The following is a 24898-nucleotide window of genomic DNA, read 5'->3' as shown; positions in this document are numbered from 1 at the left end:
ACATTGTATCTGGTCCATATACCGCAATTGTGGGGATATTAAGAAAAGCTAAGAACACAAGCGTATTTTCACTGCAACTTTGTCGAAATGGACTGAAACATTTTCGGGAAAATCAACAATGTATAGGCAATACCTGCAAAGTAGCAAAGGGTGATGCAATGGAATTTTACCAGACTTCATTCATGGAATATAAAATCAAGACAAAAAGTAATTTATACCCCCAAAAGCTTACCTTATTTTGGTCAATTTTGGTACAAGAGGATCGATCACCTGAGTACTTTGAGCTACATGGACAAGTGTAAGAGATCGGGTAACAGTCATATGAGCCGCGCCATGAGAAAAAACCAACATAATGGCTTTGCGACCAACATGGATCCAGACCAGCCTGCGCATCAAGATCCATGCTGTTCGCTTTCAAAGACTATTACAATTAGAGAAATTGTTAGCGAACAGCATGAATCCTGACGGATGCGCAAGCTGGTCTGGATCCATGCTGGTCACAAAACCACTATGTTGGTTTTCTCATGGCGCGGCTCATATATAAGTTAGCATTGAAATCCACAAAGAGAGGGAGCCCAGGTCGTGTCATTGTTTTACAGGTTATGTAACACACTAGATGTGGTCCCATAGGACACATGTGCCCCCATTCCTGGCAATGCACATGGTTTCATGACTAGGTGAAATAGTTTTGATATATATGCCACAAAAACATTGTAAGTACTTTCTTTGTGTTTTTCACAAAGTGAAGGACCTAAACTCTGGCTAGCTGAGTGAAAACCCAAAGAAGAACACCCGGTGTAAAATTTAACATGCCATATAACAATCCTCTTTATTGTGTCTTTTGAGATACATGGGACACAATCTTTTGTTTTTTGACTAGGTCATTAACCGTAATTTAAGTACGGAAATCATGTAAAATTCTACAATGCTTGCTATCTGTACAATTAAATTTTCCTTGTCTATCTGTGGATAAATAGAAGTTGTACCATGTTCAACTAATTGAAGCCTTTCTATCGAATATTAGTAAACATACGAATGCTTTGGAAAAATGTTCTTTGTTGCAAAGGCGGCATATTTTCCACAAATGTAAGCTAGGATTATAAACATGTCCAAGTGAGGTCACCCCATGATGCCAATCATGTGTGACAATTCGAAAACGTTTGTTCGATTAGTTCATGACAAACAAGATGCACAGAATTTTTATTTTATAGGAAATAACTTTGACCAAATGTTAGCTAACGTTATGTCGGTGTAGCCATATTCTGCTTATCCGATCGAATCAAGTAAAATGTATACAATGGACAATTTTGCCGAGGGGGCCTTTAAAACAGCTCACGAAAACTTACATTTCGGACTTAATAGTTCACTGCATTTGACGGATTAACACACTTGATTACCAGTTAATACAGCCGACTTCAATGATTATTTATCGAGGACAGCTAGTCTTTATATAGTGGACGCAACTTGACCCCGATGGTTGACCTTTGTATTATAATACGTAATGAGACACAACCTATTATTGAAAAGGAGTGTACGTTAAGGTAACTTGACATGAACAACCAAGATGGCGTCACGAAATTAGGGTTGGTCGCATTATTTACCCCTATAGACAATATGCTGCTATAGAGGTCTAAAGATGCATTTTAATCATTTAACACACACATAAACAATTGTAAAAATGCATTTAATTTATGAATTTATAAAATCAAATGTCCTGAAACTCACCATGAAAACTAGTCAATTTGTGTGCGCATTTTGCGGAAAAGTTATGTATCCAAACCGAAAATAATTTGTATCATCATATGTTTGAATATGTCCTTCAGGTGCTCCACCTATGAACAAAAGAACGTATCCTCTGAGTTTTATGGTATTTGCTCTGGAATTTCATCAGTAAATTATAAATTTCAATATTTTGTTGCAAATAAATTCAGTAACAAGGGGCTATGCAATTCCAAAAATATTTTTAATGTAAAACTCACCCAGTCCTATGAACGGAAAATGAACCTAAACATGGCTGATTTTGGGTATATTACATTATATTTTATGACCCTTTTATGTTCAAATGAAGAAATCCTTATCTAAACTGTCTCTATATTTTTTGGGAGGCAACAGAAAATCAAGAAAATGTACTTTATCAATTACATTAAACATACATTAATTTAGTATGGCCTAAGACCCACGCTTTCCATGAGATTTCCATGCAAGTCAGTTAAATTTTGACATTGAGGGTTATTCAAACAGTAGCAAGCACATTTGAACTAGGACACAGATTGAAAAAATTGTAAATGTTTTATAAAATTTAAATACAAACAATGTAGAATTACTAAGAAATGAATACATCACTCAGAACTCTTAATATGTGAGGATGTAAAGTCTCAGAAATAAGGACAAAGTAAACTTACATATACTTTGATTTTTTTAACCACCCTATTACTGCAAGCAGGTTTCAACTTTTTAGGGTGTAAAATATCAATATAGAAATTTATAATTTACTGATGAAATTCCAGAGCAAATAGCATTAAACTCAGTGGATAAGTTCTTTTGTTCATAGGTGGAGCACCTGAAGAACATATTCAAAGATATGAGGATATAAATTATTTTCAGTTTGGATACATAACTTTTCCGCAAAATGCAAACAAAAATTGACTAGATTTCATGGTGAGTTTCAGAACATTTGATTATATATTTTTATAAATTAAATGCATTTTTACAAGTATTTATGTGTGTGTTAAATGATTAAAATGCATCTTTAGACCTCTATAGCAGCATATTGTCTATAGGGGTAAATAATGTGACCAACCCTAATTTTGTGACGCCATCTTGGTTTTCCCTGTCAAGTTACCTAAACACTTCATATCTTTGCATTCATAAATTTAAAGACACAGCTAATCTAAAAATACCATATTTCTACAATGAAATAATCGATATGAATAATCAGTCTAAGGTCAACCATCGCGGTCAAGTTGCAACTACTATACAACACGGTCAAATTCGCCGCTTTGCGGAGAACAGGCCGACAAAATTGTGACAACAAAAACTCTACAATTAGGAAAAAAAATCTAAATTATTAAATCTCTTGTACAAAATGTGTTTAAGTTCTACCTGAACAAAATGCAAGCAAAAAGAAAGCTCAGTGAACTCTAGCACATTTATTTGTAACCCATGATAGCATTAAATCAGTCTACATTGCTTCGGCCGAAATAAGTGAATTATGTCTCGACGAGCGCTATTGATTTTGAGAGCTGAATCAAGGTTAAAATCACTCATGCGTAAAAAGTAGTGTACTTTTTACGTTCTTTATTTTTTGGGTTAAATTGAGTAGATATACTAACTATATAAAGTAAAACTGGGCGCGGATCCTTGAACAATTGTCCGATATTAAGAGATATGTCATTGAGTTTTATTCTCTGTGTAATCGCTTTATGTAATTGATACGTTCTATTTTTAGGGTAAATATCATTATTATCTAGGGTGCGCCGACCTACGCTCCATAGTCCCGCTTATTGATGTTCTGTCTTCTATGGACATCAGATATCTACCTAGTTGTAACCTAATCTCCAAGAATTAGGGACCTCCATTGTCAAACAATCGTCTGCTACCTAGAATATCGATTTTTTTCAAAAATTGACTCCACAAAACACAAAATGGCGCTTTATATAGAAAAAGAAGGATGACCTAGATCACACTACTAACACGAACAGATGAAGAACTTTTAGAAAAATCACCAACTGTTTAATGTGTAGGGAAGCAAGAAGACATTAAAATAATTTCAAAACTAAAACAGACATAAAAAATTCTCTGTAGAATACTTCAATAGGATAAGAATATTCCCAAACGATGAATAAAGTGACAACAGAGGAAAGAATGTATCACAGGTTTCAGTAACTGTATGCCATAAAGGGAGCCTAACAGTGGTGTTTTTCAGTCGCCAATGGAAACATTAATTCTTCTTTTTAAATAAATATTTCTTATATTTCTGTACAGAGAAAAGAATGACGATTGTTTCAATAGGATAATAAATATTGTGCGTTCATTCTACTGAGCACAATATTTTTTTCAAATGCTTTTCCTTCTCTGTCTCTACCAGATAAAAAATCAATATCAGCCAGTCGGGCGTTTTCAAGGTGGTGGGAGGGGAAAACGGAGAACTCGACCTAATTTTTGATCATGAAAGAAATCATCGGTACTATACATGAAATAAAGAAACGTGTTTGTAAACATAGATGGATCAAAACGGAAGGGGAAAAAGCAATTTTATAGAAATATTTCGATCGCAAAACACAATACATATCGTAACCCTTACCAGCCTATAAACTGGGCCAGTTCTATAAATTCTATACAAATCATATATGTGTATGTCGTAAACTATTGTGTATATCATTATTATACCATTATACTTCGTAAACTATTGTGTATATCATTATTATACATTATACTCGTAACATTGTGATTCAGTTTATCCATTTGACCGAACATGGACCCTACGAACATATATCATATCCAAAATTCAAATGCTTCATGCACATCAAATGAAAATGCAGCTCCTATTGCATGAACAAGCCTTTCCTCAGATATTAATAGGCGACCTAGTTTTTGACCCAATTTGATCCAGATTCAACCTTGGGCTAAAGATCATCAATATTATCATTTTGACCAAATTTCAAGTCACAAACTTGGCCTCTTGGGTGTTTTCAAGCTTTTCCTTTGATTTAAGTGGATGACTTCGATTTTAAACTCATATAACCAAAATTCATACTTGACCTAGAGGTCATAAAGACAAACATTCTAATCAATTCTCATAAGTTCAGACTTAAGGTATTAGATTTTAATTCAAACTTGACCTAGAAATCATAAATACAAACATTTTGACCAAATTTCATAAAGATTGAGTCACAACGGTGGCCTCTAGAATGTTCGTAAGCTTTTCCTATGATCTGGCATAGTAACCTAGTTTTGGATCCCATATGACCCAGTTTAAAACTTGAATTACAGATCATCAAGTCAAACATTCTTACAAGATTCCCAACGATTGAGTTACAACTGTGACCTCTGGAGTGTTCATAAGACTTTTCCTTTGATTTGACCTAGTGATCTAATTTTTAATTCTATATAGAAATATTTCAAAGTTGACCTTGACCTAGAGTTTATCTAGACAAACATACTGACCAAGTTTCATACAGATTGATTCATAACTATGGCCTCTAGAATGTTCACAAGGCAAATGTTAACGGACGTTGCCCGACGCAACGCGCTTGACGGACGCCGAACAATGACCTCTAGAGCGTTCATAAGCTTTTACTTTGATTCGAGCGGGTGCATTTATGACCCAGATTTGTACTTGACTTAGAGGTCATCAAAAGAATTTTTTTCTGATACTTTTTAGTTTCAACCTTAAGTTGTGTTCTATAGAGATTTCGCAAGCTTTGATCTGACCTAGTGACCTAGTTTTTGCCCCACATGACCCAATTTTATACTTGACCTAGAGGTTATCAAGACAAACATTCTGAGAATGAGTCAAAATTGTGGCCTCTAGCGTGTTCACAAGCTTTTCCTTTGATTTGACCAGATGGCGTAGTTTTTGACCCCACATGACCCAAACTCATATTTGACCTAGAGATCATCAAGAAAAACATTCTGACCAAGCTTCATAAAGATAGAGTCACAATTTTGGCCTCTAGAATGTTCAAAGCTTTCCTTTGATCTTGTCTACTGACCTAGTTTTTAACAACACATGACCCAGTTTCGAACTTTACCTAGAAATCATCAAGTCAAACATTCTGATAAAATTTCATAAAGATCGAGTCTCAACTTTGACCTCTGTTCACAAGGCAAATGTTGACGGACGACGCCCGACGCACATCGCACGACAAACGCCGGACAATGACCGGTCACGATACTTCACCTTGAGCACTTCGTGCTCAGGTGAATTAAAAATAGGTTTAAACTGCAGTCTAAGATTCATTGTTTTAAGTACGTAGAGAAATACCTGGACATGCTCCAGCCCAGCAAGTGTCGGTTTGTTTTGAAGTTCCCACACAGTTAGCACCACGGAAGTACCTAATATATAAGAGAATATTCTGTCACGTGATTGTTTCATATTGAGCATACTGGGCGCCGGTACCTATATCAGATTGACGCCGGTACGCAATATCTGACCGAATAAAAACATTTCACTGAATAAAGCAAACGATCAATACCAATCATTTGTATCGAAAACTGTTGTGGAGTTGATTTTTTAAAAAATTATTTTGATAAAATCATTATTACTTTTTATAACGTATACATGTATAAAAAAATTGCAGGCGAACTGCTATTACAGATATGTTAATAAGACACCAGTATGTTTATAATTTTGTGTATAAAGTTTTCCTCTATTTGCTGTTTACAAAACTATAGTATCTTTTATGTCTTCAAAGTTCTGTAATTTGATCTATATATGGCTGTAATAATTCTATTGTCTTTTATATTCTGTTCTTTGTTAATTTATCAATTCTATTTTGTTTGAAACATAAAGTGGACTTAAAGTTCCATAAGACTTTGAATTTTATGTTTAAAACAGATGAAACAGTTGACCGGATAGATGTTATGAATAATGTTATAAATGTACCACTTTAACATTTACAACTAGAGCCATAAAGGGAGGTAATTAGCAAATAATATAGATTCTGAAAAGTGTTTAATATATTCATTGATATTCAAAACTTAAGCTAATATACTCAGTGTCACTGAAAAGTTACCATCTTAATGGCCCTTATATTTTAAAAATCGCATTGGACTGTGTTAAATGCATAACATGACTACATTTTTAACGCAGCTGAGACGTCACTGGTGTAACGATTTTTCAAATTCGATTAACTCCATTTGAGGCACGGGCTTCACGTGCAAAATGACTTTTTCCAGCAATGTCGACATATACGAATTTTCTATCGCAAATCATTCATCGCACTTGAAAATTAGTCGACAGACTAAAAGGAATACGTTAAAAAACCTAGAATATCCTTGCTAAGAATGCCACGTTTAAGGCACGATCAACGCTATCAGACGTGGTTAACGCTAAACTTTCATGTCGCGAAATTGCACGTCGTATGTGCTGTTCTCACCTGACAGACATGAAATGGGTTAGGAGACATGATCAGACAGGGTCTAAGCCTCTGTGATTAACAGAGCGCGCACAGGCCATGAAAAAGTGACGTCGATATTGTATAAAATAGTAAAGAGGTATATATTAGGTGGTAACTATTCAGTGACGCTGAGTTTACTAGAGAAAACGGGTACATGACTGAAATGAATTCGATAGTCTAGTTATGTTCTGTCATTTGTTCTATATAAGATTAAAACGAACTTGATAGTCTAATTATGTTCTGTCATTTGTTCTATATAAGATTGAAACGAACTTGATAGTCTAATTATGTTCTGTCATTTGTTCTCATTTGTTCTATATAAGATTGAAATGAAATTGATACTCTAGTTATGTTCTGTCATTTGTTCTATATAAGATTAAAACGAACTTGATAGTCTAATTATGTTCTGTCATTTGTTCTATATAAGATTGAAACGAACTTGATAGTCTAATTATGTTCTGTCATTTGTTCTATATAAGATTGAAACGAAATTGATAGTCTAATTATGTTCTGCCATATGTTCTCATTTGTTCTATATAAGATTGAAATGAAATTGATACTCTAGTTAAGTTCTGTCATTTGTTCTATATAAGATTAAAACGAACTTGATAGTCTAATTATGTTCTGTCATTTGTTCTATATAAGATTAAAACGAACTTGATAGTCTATTATGTTCTGTCATTTGTTCTATATCAGATTGAAATGAAATTGATAATCTAATTATGTTCTGTCATTTGTTCTATATAAGATTGAAATGAAATTGATAGTCTATTATGTTCTGTCATTTGTTCTATATAAGATTGAAATGAAATTGATAATCAAATTGATAATCTAATTATGTTCTCAGTGTCATTCGTTCTATATAAGATTAAAATTAACTTGATAGTCTAATTATGTTCTATCATTTGTTCTATATAATATTGAAATGAACTTGATGGTCTAATTATGTTCTATCATTTGTTCTATATAAGACTATAATGAACTTGATAGTCTAATAATGTCATGTCATTTGCTCTGTACAATACTGAAAAGAATTCAATCAATAGTCTAATTATGTCCTGTCATTTGTCCTATTCTTGACTGAAATTAATTAAATAGTCTAATTATGTTTTGCTATTTGTTCTTTACTGCATGACTGAGATGAATTTGACAGTCTAATTATGTCACTGTGTTCTATAATTGTTATGACTAAAATGAATTGAATAGTATAATTATGTTCTGTCATTTGATCTATAAACGATTTGAATAAATCCTATAGCCTATTATATTTTGTCCAAAGTAAAGCTGTAAATGATGTTTTGATTATTGATCTAGTGAATCACCTCGGGTCAAAGTTACAAGTCCTGGTTCTGATATGAGTACCATTTCCGCAGGTTGCTGAACATCTACTGTATAGACTCCAGTTCGACCAGGTACCATCAACTATACATAAAACAATTGAGATTTTCTTTATGATTCATAAAGAGATTTTTATTACATTACTGTTTATTTAAATTGCTAAAATATAGTTTATAACCATCGTATTTTTACTGGGCTAATAAGTCAAAATAGGTAAGTTCATATCGAAGCTCTAGGGTAGAGTAGAGACCGACTCTACACTGGATAACCAACTTGAACGGTATAAGTTAGTACACCAATCGTACATTCCCTGTTGAAGAGTTGAACTCTGCATACTCCACGGCTGGTTCCTTGCTTTTCATCACAGCGCTCAATGTGCAGGGAAAAGAAAGTTTTTATTTTATATTTCCAGGGCCCAATTTTTTATTGGTCAGTTACTTTACTGGTTGGAGTAAGTATCATTTACACAATAGCCTACCCTTCTCTAGTTTACTTTCAGATGTCATGTTATAAAAACTGCTTGCATGACTTGCCATTGACTTAAAATACTTTCAGTAAGTATAATAGAATAATTTATTCAACCTATCGCTTGTATGGCGGAATATTGACCCACTCATTACATTATGTATTGTCTACACAAAATATTATATGAGCCGCGCCATGAGAAAACCAACATAGTGGCGTTGCGACCAGCAGGGATCCAGACCAGCCTGCGCCGCCACGCAGTCTGGTCAGGATCCATGCTGTTTTCTAACGGTTTCTGTAATTGCAATAGGCTTTGAAAACGAGCAGCATGGATCCTGATCAGACTGCGCGGTTGCGCAGGTTAGTCTGGATCCATGCTGGTCGCAGACGCACTGACGTTGCGTACGTTGTTGGCGAACATCGGGAATTTGTAAGTTTCTTACACTTCAATGTTTCATGAAATTCGTTTTAGAAATACGGTTGTTTGTATGCTTACATCACAAGAAAGGCAAAACAATCGCCCTGTTAGTAAATGTGATCGCATCTGCGTTAAATAATTAGTAAAAATTTAATTCGACATAGTATAATGGGAAAGAACACAAAAACGTCATGTAAGATGTAACAGAATTTACCAATGCGCATTACATAACGGCTTAGTTAATTCATAAAATTATTTTTTTCCGTCAAATAAGAAGACTCGGTGACGTGACGTCAACTATATTTGACGTCATTTCAATCATTTGCTTTTCAATACTTTCTGTAACAAATCGGAAGCGAAAGACAGTTCCAACTGAAAACGTAAGATTTTATGTCTTTCCTCGACCGGATTTATTAAAACTTCTGTAGTTTCTTTAACTATTGTATGCTTTCTATAATATTTATTTTGACAAAAAGTACATAAATTCTACTTTTGAATTAGTAAGTTGTTGTCCTGTTTTAACTTGGATAATGGCGTTTAATATATGTATACTTAAATCTAGCCGCGATGTCACACGTGTCAACAAATGCAAAAAATAAAATTACGAAGTTGTTACGTGCAGAAATATTTACAGAAATATGTATTTGTTTACAAATCTGCGACTACAGTCTGGAAGTACATACAAGTGTCTGCAAATTGATATGCATAAGTCTAACGTTGAATATAAATTAAATTTATCACATGAAAATTGCAAAATCTAGCCGAGATGTCACAACCGTGAAATTAATGTAACGTCGACGTTATGTTTGAAAACTAAATAACGTATACGCATTAAAGTTGTATCCGAACATTGCAATATAATTCACTGTCTGATAAATAATTTGATTGAATAAGCATCATTCGACATCTATATCAAATATTTCTTTTAAATATCGGAACGATATGATTTATGAAAACTGTAGCCCAAACACCCCAAGTAATCCCTGTAACGTCAAAGCGGTTAAAAACTACGATAACGTCAGTTACGCTAATGTACGCCAACAATGAGCGTAACGTCACTATGTTGGTTTTCACGTGGCGCGGCTCATATATTGATATTATCGTCGGCTTTATAACATCATTCAAGATTACCATTTTCTAGTATTAACCAGACTGTTATACACCGAAATCATACATAGCACTAAGAAATTATTTTTTTTTACCTGGGCAGTGATATGTGCTACATGCACGAGTTTCGTTGTTTGAGCCCTGACAGAATTTCCCATGCAGGCTGTGGTCTGGGTATGTGCAGTTCCTGTATCGAGTTTTAAGTCCCCCACCACATGTCGCAGTGCAGTAACTCCACGGATTCCAATTCGACCAGTGACCATCAACTAAAATATTTGTCACATATTTTACATATTCTGGGAAGAGTTCTTCAGTGACCCCCGAGCTTGAAATTGTGGTGAGTTTATTTTGAACGGGTAGTTAGATATTTGGATATGCTTACATAGTATAGAGTAACTAAGCAGTTTGTATTTGGAAAGTGTATAGCTCTGTATGGTCAGGTTTCAGATATATATAAAATAGGTTCGAATTCTATCCTGTTGAGTTACTTCTGGGGAAAAGTTACAAAAAAGTAAAAATTAGTATTTTCAAGACAATTAAACGTTGAATTTCTGATATATGTCAAAACTAGTGTAGAAAGACCTCTAAATTGAATACTATATTTAAGCACTAAATAATAAACGGCTCGTATCAAATCTGCTTTTCTGTCCGTCCGTCCGTCCGTTCATCTGTCAATAAAGCCTTTCCTGACAAGTTTTTTTGTAATTTCTCTTGAAATGTTAAACTATACAAATTCAAGTTGTATGTTACTTTAAAGAACTCAGAGGTTGGTAACAGGAACTGTTTAAATTTCAAAACGTTTCCTACCTACGGCCTCTGTTGTTGTTGTTGTTGTTGTTGTAGCTGTAATAAATTAAGAGCGTAGAAACAACTGCAACCACAAGAGTCTGATGGTATTTAATATTTACAATATAAATATCTCTGTTTGAAAAAAAAGTGGAAAATATTTAGTATTTACAATGAATTTTATAGATTTGCTGAAATGAAACTCTTCATATTTTACATAGAGGATATATTACATGAGTGTCTCTTCATATTGAATTGATTAAACATTTTGATTAAAATAATAAAATGCGAGGCTCTTCTTTTAGGACGTCAAACATGAGATAAAATTTGAAATTCGTTATATATCAACAAGTGAAAAATACACATAAAGTGCATCAAAGTTTGTATCATGTATGGCACATATCTTAACAATATTTCAACTAGAGTAATGAAACCATGAAACCATGTACAGTGACAGGAGTCGGGGGAGGAATGGGGGGTGGGAGTTGGGAGGCGTCCTACGGACACACATCTAGTGCAATACATAACTAGAAAAACAATGATCAATAAAGAAATCATTTTCTCTTGGGATTCATTGTTGTAATGCAAAGCATAACCTTTATGATATAGACGGGTCTTGCAAAACGTTTAAGAGAGCCAGTTCCCAATTTGCATGCGTACAACCACTTGATGCAAGTATGTAATATTTAACCCGGAACTGTCCAAAGCAACTACCTTTCAGTGTTTGATTTCAGTCTGTCTGACTAAGAAGTCTTTAAAATTTAAGTAGCAAATACAAACATTGCCAAAGCGGTATTTAGGACAAAATATGTCAATATAACTTTCTGCCAATACTGCAATTCTACCTGATTTAGAGTTATTTAAAAATGAGATTTGCAAAACTTGCTTGTTGCAAGTGCTGTAATAGACACTTACCACTAGAAAGTGTAAACTACACTCGCTGCCAGTGCTCTAGTTGCGCCTGATTAAGAATACATGTACTTATAATTGTAAATGGCTGACATAATCCGCTGTTAGAGATTCAAGTTAAATTAAAAATGACACATGAAATAGAATTCTAGGTCTGTAACTGTCCATGAACTTGAGTTTGATTGTATCTATTTTAGGAATAATGTATTTCTCTCTTTTAAATGGAAAACACAATTAATTTCAGTGCTGCAATTTAAACGGGACGAACTAATATCAACAAAACGTGGGGCCAGAGCTAAAATTCCGTCTGACTAAGGGTTACACCATCTCGCACTTGATTTAAACTTGGGTAAGTTTTACTCAAGTGGGCTTCGAGAAGGCCTTGCGGGAGTGTGAGTGGAGTTCGAATGTCATATTCATAAATCCCACTCAGTCTTAACTTTCAAAAAGGCAACTCAAGTAATGGCTCCATTTTACATAATGGATGTAGCACATTTTAACAGTATATATGAAAATAACTTGTAAGGTATGCAAAAGTGTTGATTGTTATTTTTGTAGGTGGATTTTTGTCACGATTATGGACTTGGACACGTTAGGGGAGAAGAAGTATCAGGCAGCCAGTTAGCTCAGTCGGTAGAACACTCGCATGAAAGCGATGGTTTCCGGGTTCGGACCCCGAACTTACTGAACGTTTATCTCACCCTGTGACATTTGGAACTCGAGGATGAGTTTCCTGTTTGTGGAGTGTATGTCATGGTACGGACTTGGTCACGTAAGGGAAGAAGATGTGTCAGGCAGCTGGTTAGCTCAGTCAGTAGAGCACTCGTCCTGTAAGAGAGGGTAACCGGGTTCGAGCCAAGGAATGACTGCACATATATCTCACCCTGAGAGATTTTGGCGCTCAACATGGGACCGTGGCATGCTTGCTTGGTTAGTCTTACGACGCAAGTATTATAATATACGGGTTCCCAAAGACTGTCCGGCAGGAGGCGGAATCGAAAAACAGTCTTGTATCAAGCATGATTGCCTGGGTAATTACATCTTAAATAGACAGTAAATTGGTGCAAACTATTTTAAAAAGAAAATGGGCAAATAAGATTTCCAACTACACAACCTAGCCTAATCGGGCTCATCAACAAACATACGTCCTAGTAACAAATATTTGTAAAAACACCAATTATTAATGGTACGAACGTTACAAGGCAGTCCTGCAGGAGGCGGAATCGAAAAACAGTCCAAAGTCTCCCATTGCTAACATCAAAATTTTCGCATCTTATTAACATTTTTGATGACGGACAATGGGGAACGTGGGGGACTTTGTCCGCATGTACCGTCACGTGCGGACCTAGAATCCAGCAAAGAGCACGCTCGTACGTGTTTGACCAAAATATACCTCATGGAAATATTTTATACAAGGAAGAAGGTCTGGCAACAAGTGAAAGAAAGGAAAAGTAAAATAAAACACTGCAGACATTGAGAATTTAATATGACTCGAAGAAGAAATGTTTTTAAAACCGTCACACCTAGACCAGATGGTCCCCACAATGGTTCCTTTATATTTGTTAGGCCTTAAGTAAGCATGTCCCTTCATTAGGATTATTCTGTTATTATTGCTATGTTATTTGTAGCAATATGCTGTAAATGAAGCTAGGATAGTGATCATCATGAATTTCAATTTAATTTTGCCTTCAGTTACATATTCTATAAACACACAAGTGTCTTATTTTTGACATTCCAGACATTTAATTTTACAAATATGCAATATATCTCACCCCGTAGAACTGAGATATGGCATAGACGAAACAGCGATAAAGTCAGAGGATTCCAAATGACAGAACCAACTTTTTATTTATTATCTTGGACATAATCCAGTAAGGGAGACAATTTGAAACTCTCTAAAGACCCTTATTATCGAGTGCATAATCGTTTATATTTAGGGTAGTAATAATTGTCAATGTCTGTGCAATTACGCACCATTGTATGTTTTTTCGGCATTCTATAATCATGCTAGAAATTACAGCTGAAAAATGTCGATATTGCAAACGTAATCGGATGGGAAATGCGGGTCAACAGCCCTTAACATAGTGCCTGTACTTTTGTTTTTAGAAATTCTGGAATTATCGTTAATTGCTACTTTAAACAGGAGCGAATTTTGAATTCTACCCTTTTAGTGAAATTATACGTATTGAAAGTTAACTAATATACTATCTCATGCAGCGTTTTATGGAATATTTTACATACGTCATTTACAAACGAAAGTAGTCATTAGATAAAGGTAAGTCCAACTAATTTTAGCTAGCGTTTATTAATGCTTGTTGTAAAGCAGCGATGCATGAACGCCTTGTTTCATCGGAATACGCATCCGCGCAGTCTGATCAGGATCAATATCGTTAATTGCTACTTTAAACAGGAGCGAATTTTGAATTCTACCCTTTTAGTGAAATTATACGTATTGAAAGTTAACTAATATACTGTCTCATGCAGCGTTTTATGGAATAGTTTACATACGTCATTTACAAACGAAAGTAGGCATTTAAGAGTGAAAATTTCATCCGCTTCCAGCGGCCAGAGGAAAAGAGCTAGAAAAATCTTCCTGATCAGAGAAAGAGAGAGAATTTAGATACAGGTAAGTCCAACTAATTTTAGCTAGCGTTTATTAAAGCTTATTGTAAAGCAGAGATGCACGAACGCCTGTTTCATCGGAATACGCATCCGCGCAGTCTGGTCAGGATACATGCTGTTCGCTTTCAAAGCATATCGCAATTAGAGAAACCGTAAGCGAACAGCATGGATCCTGTCCAGACTGCGCGGATGCGTCTTGATCCATGTTAGTCGCAAAGCCACTATGTTGGATATCTCATAGCGCGCCTCATTTTAGGAATTATAAGTGCCTGGACTGACCGAAACTAGTCTGCAGGCGCTGATCGTTTTTCATCTTATCATTTTACGATATCAGACCATTGAAAAGATAAATTACTAGGGCAAGTCCCAATTCTGCTCTTAAGTTGGTCCCACGGAATGTTATAGCAAATTCTGTTGTCCCCTGTGTCACAGCATTCCTTTGTTTGTTTTTCATACCCGCTAACACATAATGTAGAACATGCCGCATACTGTTGCCATGACGCCCAGCCTGTAAAATCGGTGCGGAAAAAAATGTAAAGAACCAATTCAAGTAAAGTGTTTAATGATAAGTTAATGGAAGAATAAAAGAGAAATGTAGCGCCACTGGAACCAACACAACATAACGACGACATAAAAACAAGGCAAATATTTTAGATGAAATAAAATGACTGTACACTTGAAAATTTATCCAAATTTGAAAAGCAACGTAATATCCAAAAATTATTACGCAACTGAGAGGATATGACATAAACAAACATTTTACAAAGTAACCGTATAAGTAAGTGTTGTAAATAGCTGTAGACAGTACTACATTCCCCGTGGTTTTTTCCCCGACTGACATTTGAATAAACCTAGGTATATAAAATATATTACCAAGAAATAAGATTTAATTCCGAATTAAGGTAAGTTTGTGCTTTTCTGTATAGATTTAATTAAAGATGATCAGGTTTTAAGTTAAACGTGTTTTCTTTTACAAGAAAGTGTTAAGATAAAACTTGAAAACAGAAACAAGTCACTAAGTACTTTGTGGTTAAAAAGGACTCGGTTGAACACATTAAGTATACCCGACATAAGCAAAGAAGTTGTATAATCATTTCAGTAATAGTTCTTGTATTATAGCAACTTTCTAATTGAAAACATTATCAGGTTTACAGATAGCTAGCAGAAAGGTGTACCTGTGAAGTGGTGGTTGCTGTCAAAAATGAAACGTCTTGAGACTATATGTTCTTCATCTACGGAAAAGCATAAAATTTTCACGTAAATGCAAAATATTATTAAACCTATTATTTCCATCGGTCTAAATACAGTTAGATCTGTATGATTAACGATAAAAAGTCGTTTTTGCTCATAGGCGTAGCCAAAAACACACTTTGATCTCCATAACATCGGTGCAGGCTTATCATGGTCTGCACTGTTCCCATTTCAGTCAGTAAATTTCCAGAGAACATCCTTCTGAAAAATAAATGGTATTGCCCAAATTAAATGATGGACAAGTCCATTTCAGAAATTTAGCAGGGTAAAGATTGAATATCTAAGCATCTGAACGATGAACCGTGGTAAATTAACCAACAAACCACAAGAAGACCTTGATTATGTTCATTCCTACATGGTCATTGAAAGACTTTGGTGGGCTTCATTTAACCAGTTGATAATATACCGGACGTCATTCGACAATTTGATGTCATAACTGATGTCATAATACTCTCTAGCCGGTCCGTGCGTCAACCGTTGTTTATCGCAGAATAGAGCTTGACTTTCTTTGATTAACTGGTAGTTAAATCCAGCCATGTTAGAATTAATACTTTTATTACTTTACTTCTCTGACAGGTAAGACTTTAATAGAAACGACATTATATAAACACATTGAAACTTTTGTTTGTTGTTCCTTTCGGTTGAGATTCCTTCTTTCACAGATAAAGAGAATAAATACTAGAATAAATATAGCAGGCACAATAATTGCAATATATGTTTTAGTTACCTTTAAGTCTCCTCCTGGTATTTCCGAAGCACAGCGGACAGCAAATTAACAACAAATAGTACGTCACTATTGCTACAAAAAAATGAATCTAAAAATATACATAAAAGCTTTTCATGTGAATGTGAGGAAAATAATTTGCTTATGCAGTAAATATATATTATATAGAAAACATTCAAGTTTTTTTGCATGAATATGGCTTTTATTTCCATCGAGTGTTATCGGAAATACAGGTAATATGAGTGTCTTTTCATATTGAATTTTTTTCAATTAGTTTAATAAATTCAATGTGAAAAGTCACAAATGTTATAATATTTTTATCACAATTTAGCCTTTCCAGTGGAAACATAAAAAATTCTTCTGTCTTTTACTATATAAACAAGTCAATTTGACCAACGTCTCCTATACTATAAACGACGTCGACGTCAAAGCTTTATTACACTAGTGTATTATCATTTTATTTATGCCTCATTCTCGTAATGCCGAGCCTTCACATTAATCTGAGCTATTGGAAAATTTGCACTTGCATGCTATTTCTTGTTTCTAAATTGTATGTATGTTGTGGTAAATCATACGGCGCTTAAACAAAAATAAAAAGAAAAATATATTACTCACATTGAAATTGAAATATATACAACAGAAAATTTTGGCATAAAATTTGCTTATCTAAAATCAAATCATTAGAGTAATATATAACCTTCACACAAAACAAAAATCACTCATTGTAAAACCTTTTTGTCTGCAAACACAATTATATGTCTGTTCTTCATTTTAAAATAAAACGGAACTTTTTCAAAAAACAGCCTTAGTTCAGTTTCGAGAGCTAGTACAAATGATCACAAGTCTCGGTCCAACGAGAAAGCATCTGGCTATTTCAGAGGGTGAGGGTTATCATGTGAAAGCCTTGATTATTCAATATTCATTATAATTTTTCTTCATGGGATTTTTTTCGGCGACGCCGTCTAAATTCGTTTTCGTTACCTATGCCACGTGACTTCAGTTTGCAAATCAAACTACTTGATAACGCATTATAGATAATTTATCAAAACGGAAGATTTATGCAACACTCTGCCTGACTGGACGAGAGTGTCACTTTCTTTCACTCTGTTGATTGTGCTACGCTGAGTGAAATGTAGACAAAGCGTTTATCCTAAACGGCGCTGTTCACAGTTTTAAAGCTAACTTTGGCTCAGTATATTATGCAAGAATATTGATATATCTCAAAATGATAAGTAAGTTTAATAAATATGATAAGAACCTGTTCAAATACTAATATATATCAAATTAAAGAAAAAGCTGAATACGGTCTGCGTATCACATGAATAAGGGTGTGATAAGAGTCTTTTATGTAGAGAAGTGCTTTTTAAAAGATTTTCCTTGTTACAGTTGTCGTCTGTATATGAAAAGGTTTCTTGCTTTTGTGACTTATTCAGATTGCATATTAAAATGAGTACTTGTTTGCTTTGATATATTTGTTACAAATTATTTAACTGATTTATTATATATGAATATTTTTCTTTAGTACGGTATGCAAATATTGAACTCAGTTGAAATCTGTTTTATTATATATATGCTATATAATGACTGAATCTCATTACACTGAAATGAAGGTACGCTGCATACAGTTTATCTATGTGATATGACTTCGGTCAAACTTGCTTATGAAACAGAAATAATTACAGTTGTATGTTTTGCTTGACCTTCACTTTTTTATAGGTGTGACGTCATTGTCCAAAGATTCATGAATAGCGAATATGCATTTGTTAAAGCGGGATCAGTTGGCCTATTTTAGAAATAAATAAAAATAATCAATAAAAAATCCTTTAATTGATTTTTTCTCATGTATTCTAATCAAACTTGATTTGTAGCATCTTTATTAGGCTCGCAGCCAACTTTGTTTAGCTGGGACATTTAACCCCTTTTAGGGGCTGCTAGAGCTAAAACTAGAAATGCCTTTATAAAGCGTCTCATGAACAGCTTGGTGGATCTTTGTCATACTTGGTCTGGAGCATCATTATAAGGTCCTCTTCCAAATTTATTTATATAAGAACTTGGGCCCTATTAGGAACCACTATAGCTAAAAGTAGATATGCCTTTTTTCGCATTAACCACTAAAATGTAATGGATTTTTATCAAACTCGATGTGTAACAATATCGTAAGGTCTCCTGCTATTTTGTTACAAATGGGGATAGGGACCAATTTAGCTAAAAATATAAACACGTTTAATGACCTCTTCTCATGAACCGCTTCATGAATCTTCATCAAACTACTGCTGTAATTATTCGTCTAAGGATTTACGAAACAAAATTGCAACCCTACGAAACCTTTGCGAAAAATTAAAAGAGAAACATTTAAATTGCTAAAGTGCGGTGTTAGTTTTGCAATTTGAAAAATGTTAGATGAAAGATGAATGTTAGATGAAAAATTCATAAACTTCTTTCCTTATTACAATTCGCCGACCATCATTTTAAAGATATTTCTTGTTTAGAGTTTAGATGTTGGAGTATCAAACAATAGTAAAAACTCTTTTGAAACATAAAACTGTTACCGACAAGAACTGAATTACAGGTTAAGGGGCTCGGAATAACGAGAAAAGGGCATTATCAATGGCTTTATTACATACCCGAGACGTCAAACATTTAATAAATGTAATATATCTTGTCTGTAAAATAATACCTTTCAAATAATGTTTAAAAATGTGGTACCCATACTAATTTTCCGTCTTCTTTAGGAACATAGATGGCAACAAAGCAAAGTGATTTCGATTGGAATAATTCGATAAAAGATTTGTAAATTGACATTGATTCCTCACAACTTCTGGCAACGGTTTTAGCAAATGTAACTAAAGATCTTGACCTTCTAAACGAAGATCAGAGGATGATCCATTTACATTCATTTTTGTTTATATTTGCATTTCCAAAATAGTTATTTTTATTTTCGCAAGTATTTCTTTTATTTGAACCAATTAGACGACAAGCATTTGGAGGAACCATCAAAATAGCTTCGATGAGGCATTATAGTGATTCGTTTCCTGTCATGTTACTGGGATAAGCGCCGTTCAGTACGCATGTACAGGGAGACAGACACATCTATCGTTTTACCTACACCTCTGTTATATGAATCTATAAATTTCAATGTGATATATACAAAAAAAGAAAAGACAAAAAAAAGGTGATAGACAGAAGAGCCAACGAGATACCTATACTAATACATGTACTATTAAAGGGGTTCTAATGACTACAACCGAGGTGCTTACTATCAACGGAGTTCTTACTATCCCCGGGGCTAAACAGTGCTTATCCCGGAGACTAGATACAGAAACTCATTAATATGATATCCATAAAACACGAGGGCGCAGTCACGATGTGGTCGTCATAAGAATCAACATAAAAAACAGGTATAATACAGATTTTTGAACTTATACTTTCACTGCCTAAACGTTGAAAGCAAGGCATTGATTGGCTAGCGGAAAGGTCGTCAGAAGGAGTGTATCTTTATCAGTTTGAGATGCACTTAAGTCAGAATGCGATGCAAGCTGAACTCCTTTACCTATACAGTTATATGTTCTGCTGTCCAATCCAAATTCTAATATTAAGGAAAACACAAATATCATACAAATATTAATGATAAAATTAACTATGTAGTCCAAGTACAGTTATGTAAGTTCATTTGGGAGCATTTAACGTAATCAGCAATAAGTACCATACAATCAGATTTGAAAACAATATGAAAACAAAGACTTCAGCAAGTGGACCTTAATTGCATTCGGCAATTTCGATGTGTCTCTGTATTGTAGTCTGTTACTTCTGTATTCCTCGGTGAGTGGAAATGTCTTTTTTGTTGGGAGTTAAAGTCACACCGATATTATTTAGGTCATATGGCGACTTTCCGGCTTTGATGCTAAAGGCAGACCTCAGATGTCCCACTTGGCATTATTTCATTACGGGAGGATACCTGGGTAGAACCAACGACCATTCGTAAGCAAGCTGGATGTCATCCTTACATAAAAAAATTCAACGGCCGGAGCGAGGCTAAAGCCCACAATGGCGAGGAGCAAGGGACTCGAAGTACCTTATATGAGTGATGGTTTCGTTCACTGTCGGAAAATACCGAAATAACATAAGGAGAATGCCGAAATCTCATACGGACAGTGCCGAAATCGCATACGGAGAATGCCGAAATCGCATACCGAGAATGCCAAAATCACATAGGGAGAATGCCGAAATCACATTTGAGAATGCCGAAATCACATACGTAGAATGCCGAAATCACATTCGGAGAATGCCAAAATCGCATACAAAGAATGCCGAAATTGCATCTCCGGAGAATGCCGAAATCACATATGGAGAATGCCGAAATCACACACGGAGAATGCCGAAATCACATACGAAGAATGCCGAAATCGCATCTCCGGAGAATGCCGAAATCGCATCCGGAGAATGCCGAAATCGCATCCGGAGAATGTCGAAATCACATATGGAGAATGCCGAAATCGCATTCGGAGAATGCCGAAATCACATATGGAGAATGCCGAAATCACATACGAAGAATGCCGAAATCGCATCTCCGGAGAATGCCGAAATCGCATCCGGAGAATGCCGAAATCGCAACCGGAGAATGTCGAAATCACATATGGAGAATGCCGAAATCGCATTCGGAGAATACCGAAATCGCATAAGGAGAATGCCGAAATCCCATACGGAGAATGCCGAAATCACATACGGAGAATGCCGAAATCGCATACGGAGAATGCCGAAATCGCATACGGAGAATACCGAAATCGCATACGAAGAATGCCGAAATCGCATACGGAGAAGGCCGTAATCGCACACGGAGAATTCCGAAATCACCCAGGGAGAATGCCGAAATTACACACGGAGAATGCCGATATCACATCCGGAGAATGCCGAAATCGCATCTACGGAGAATGCCGAAATCGCATACGGAGAATGCCGAAATCGCATCTACGGAGAATACCGAAATCGCATACGGAGAATTCCGAAATCACATACGGAGAATGCCGAAATCGCATACGGAGAATTCCAAAATCACATACCGAGAATATGTAATGTAACGAAAATCACCGATTGTAATTACGTGCCGATCCCTAGATTTAGCTGGTTTATTGTTCAATTTGGCAACACAATTTATTCAAAGGGAATTTCACTGAAAATTACCTATTTAATAGCAAACAGTGCAGACCATAATCGGCCTGCATGGATGTGCCGGCTGATCTTGGTCTGCATTGGTCGTAAAAGCTAATTGACTTTCTGCCAGCAGGCTAAAAGTTGAAGATGGTGTTTACCTACAGATTTACTGTTTATGTCAATCAATGTAGTGCAGAAGTCATTATAAGTAGCTGAAAACAAGATCTTATTTCATTAAATCTAAATTTACCATCTTTAATTATATATAAAATCTTGGTAAAAGAAAACATATTCTTACCATGTGAAGGCATCACGTTGTTAAGATAAACGTCAGCCAACAACTTTCTCCAAGATATACATGTTGGTAACCCAGTTTCTAAAAGTTTTGATGTATGTTATTGTAAGATAAGAATATTAAATTTAACATTTCAACTAGGTGTCTGGTTTCTTATGGTAGCGCAACATAACCAGAGGCATCACAGTATAATCGAAACCAGGGCACGTATTCATAAAGCTCCTAAGGGGAAAACTTAGGAAAATCCTTTGTAAAATTTCCACAACAATATATGACAGTCTTTTCAGGCGTGTATGATTATGTGCCTACAGATTCGCTAGGATCTTGTCGCGCTTGCCTAAAGTTGATATTTCGTATTCATTTCGTTGTTTTTTAGTTGTTTTTGTTTTTGGCAAAATATGCCGTTTATTTCTGTTTGGCTGTCTCGTAGTCGTAAACTCGTAAACTGTGACATGAAACGTATCAAAGACATCGTTCACTTCCTCTCCAGCATAATGCAGAATCAAAGCCCGCTGTTGTTTTTGTCCATGATGTCTAAACCTATGAGTGAATTATCGAAGCGATTACACTATTTCTCCACCTTGTGTCTACACCTGGTTCAGTTACATTAAAGCCTGGAAAAACTGGTAGTCCTTGTGTCATAATTGTAGTTATCAATATTATAAATAATCAACAAATGTAATGACACTGTATGTCCAAGGAATTGTTTAAGACATTAAGATTCTAATAAGTCTTTGCTTTGCGTTAATATGTTATATCACATATAAACCAAATTTTACTTTACGCAAATATTATGTTTCTTGCTTAAGTGCATATTAAAGAAACACAAGATTCTTTTATTATATTTAATTCTTATGCAGTCAGCATATATGTACAGCTGTATCAGACCCAAAAGGACATTATCATACGAAGCCGGAGTTTCATATGAGTAACGCTCAACACTATTGCAATATAACTAAATATGAAAAAACTTATTACACATGAGTTCACACCTGTCTTTTAGCTTTTAGTTTGGAAGATGTTCCACAGTGTTAATATGTCAGAAAAAAATCTCTTACCCGATGCACTGACCCATTCTTTGGTGTGGTTTATAGGCCATTTATGAATATAAGGTTAATATTTTTTCATATGGGCCTGGCCCAGTTGGACTGCTATCAGAAAATTGTTTATTTTATATAGATCATAATTATTTATAGTAAATCCATTTACTACTGTCCTGCCATATTGACACCTTTTATATACACGTGTCACAAACATAGATTTAATTTATTCGCAAAACTAACATAAAAAAATCATCATAAAAAGAAAGAAATATCTATTTTACGAGGACAGGAAAGCTTAGCCAAGGCAAAATACGAAATCGGATCTGAAAATAAACTCTATTTTTATAGAGATATTTATATTTATATAATGTTATATAATGACTCGTATTTCGGCCATTTCATATATATACCGAACCAAAACCATTATCGAACCGATGCCTTTCTTTTCAATTCGAAATCTAGGGCTCTACCACATACCGTACCCTCCGTGCACGTATCCGATTTGGTTTCGTCGGCTTCAGTATATATGTGAAACGGCCTTTATTCGATTATCGACCTTAAGGTAGTTCTGCACGTTTGGATCGAAACTTTTTCTACAATGTAGAATTTGATTAAACTCCAATTTTTCAAAACTTCAGAATATACCTAGAAAATTCAGCAAATAAAAAAGATAGGGTCGTGTGCTTGATTTTTTGCTAGGCTGATTTGAAAAATTTGGACCTCACGCAATATTTCATAATGGGAGTCTATGGGAAAATCATAACTTTCATAACCTTTCGCGGATAGAATTTTTTCTACAATGTAGATTTTGATGAAACTTCTCACAGTTGTAAATAAAAACATGGCCTATAATTTGGTGAAATAAAATGTATAGGTCCGTGTGCTTATTTTTGAGATATTTGACCATGATTAAAGGGAACCGGGCATTTTACGTTAATTTTAAGACATTATTTTGAATTTTTTAACGTGCCACATGTTTTAATATCATATTTTGACTTTAGAAATATAGCAACAGTGCCATTGTAACAAATTTACTCACAGGTTTCGATTAATTCATAAACTGATTTTCATTTCCGTACGCCGAATCCAGGCTTTATTCTACGTTTTCCGGGAAAATGACGTTACGCCATCACTTCCGGTTTTTCAAACGTGCAGAACTACCTTAATAAGTGATCCCAATTAGCCCCAGAGTGAACAATACGGTTTAGATTATCTTGATACCATATACCTAAAAGCAACAGTTAACAATGGCCCCCGAAATAGTCCTAAAGTTTCTGTAGAACAGTAATAACTTGTTTGCTTATAAATATGTATAGTTGTCCAAAATAAATAGAACACTATAATTTCTACGTGGTTCTGTAAATGATTATCCCATGCAGCTCTATGTTATCCTTTCAGGTAACATTAAAAAATATTACATAATGAACTGAACGTAAATTAATTCGCCCCCTAATGAATGAATCCGTATGAATGGAACTTTTTCGTCTTTGCTAAGGTAAAACTAAATGACATTATACACACACTGTGTAATATGCAGAGATAAAGCTAATGAAGAATGCGAAATGTAAGACGTATTTAACAAAAAATATATACAACAGTTTCACATCGAATTAAAATTTTAAGGAAACGTTTTAATGGATTCCAGCGACCACTCCGATATAGCATATGTCC

General features: G+C 34.9%; 1 protein-coding gene across 2 annotated transcripts in view; it reads right to left on the bottom strand.

Annotated features, from left to right (window-relative positions):
* The window catches only part of LOC123542957 (thrombospondin-2-like), a 30574-nt gene extending 8044 nt beyond the window's left edge, over window positions 1–22530 (bottom strand). Inside the window, exons 1-8 of one of the 2 annotated variants that reach the window (XM_053531529.1) lie at window positions 22188–22526; window positions 16745–16816; window positions 15942–15998; window positions 15122–15274; window positions 11257–11292; window positions 10545–10715; window positions 8444–8543; window positions 5987–6057 (exon numbers count right to left, since the gene is read on the bottom strand). In XM_053531529.1, the coding sequence (XP_053387504.1) occupies window positions 5987–6057; window positions 8444–8543; window positions 10545–10715; window positions 11257–11292; window positions 15122–15274; window positions 15942–15998; window positions 16745–16816; window positions 22188–22200 (673 nt within the window). In that variant the 5' untranslated portion in view covers window positions 22201–22526. Of the gene's footprint in view, window positions 1–5986; window positions 6058–8443; window positions 8544–10544; window positions 10716–11256; window positions 11293–15121; window positions 15275–15941; window positions 15999–16744; window positions 16817–22187 lie in introns of both variants that reach the window. The other variant, XM_053531530.1, reaches the window with a different exon arrangement.
* Window positions 22531–24898: the final 2368 nt, after the last annotated feature.

Source organism: Mercenaria mercenaria, chromosome 19 (genome assembly GCF_021730395.1).
Source record: "Mercenaria mercenaria strain notata chromosome 19, MADL_Memer_1, whole genome shotgun sequence".
Classification (NCBI taxonomy): domain Eukaryota; kingdom Metazoa; phylum Mollusca; class Bivalvia; order Venerida; family Veneridae; genus Mercenaria; species Mercenaria mercenaria.
The sequence above is the reverse complement of the archived record's forward strand: the minus strand, read 5'-3'. Positions and strand labels throughout refer to the sequence as shown.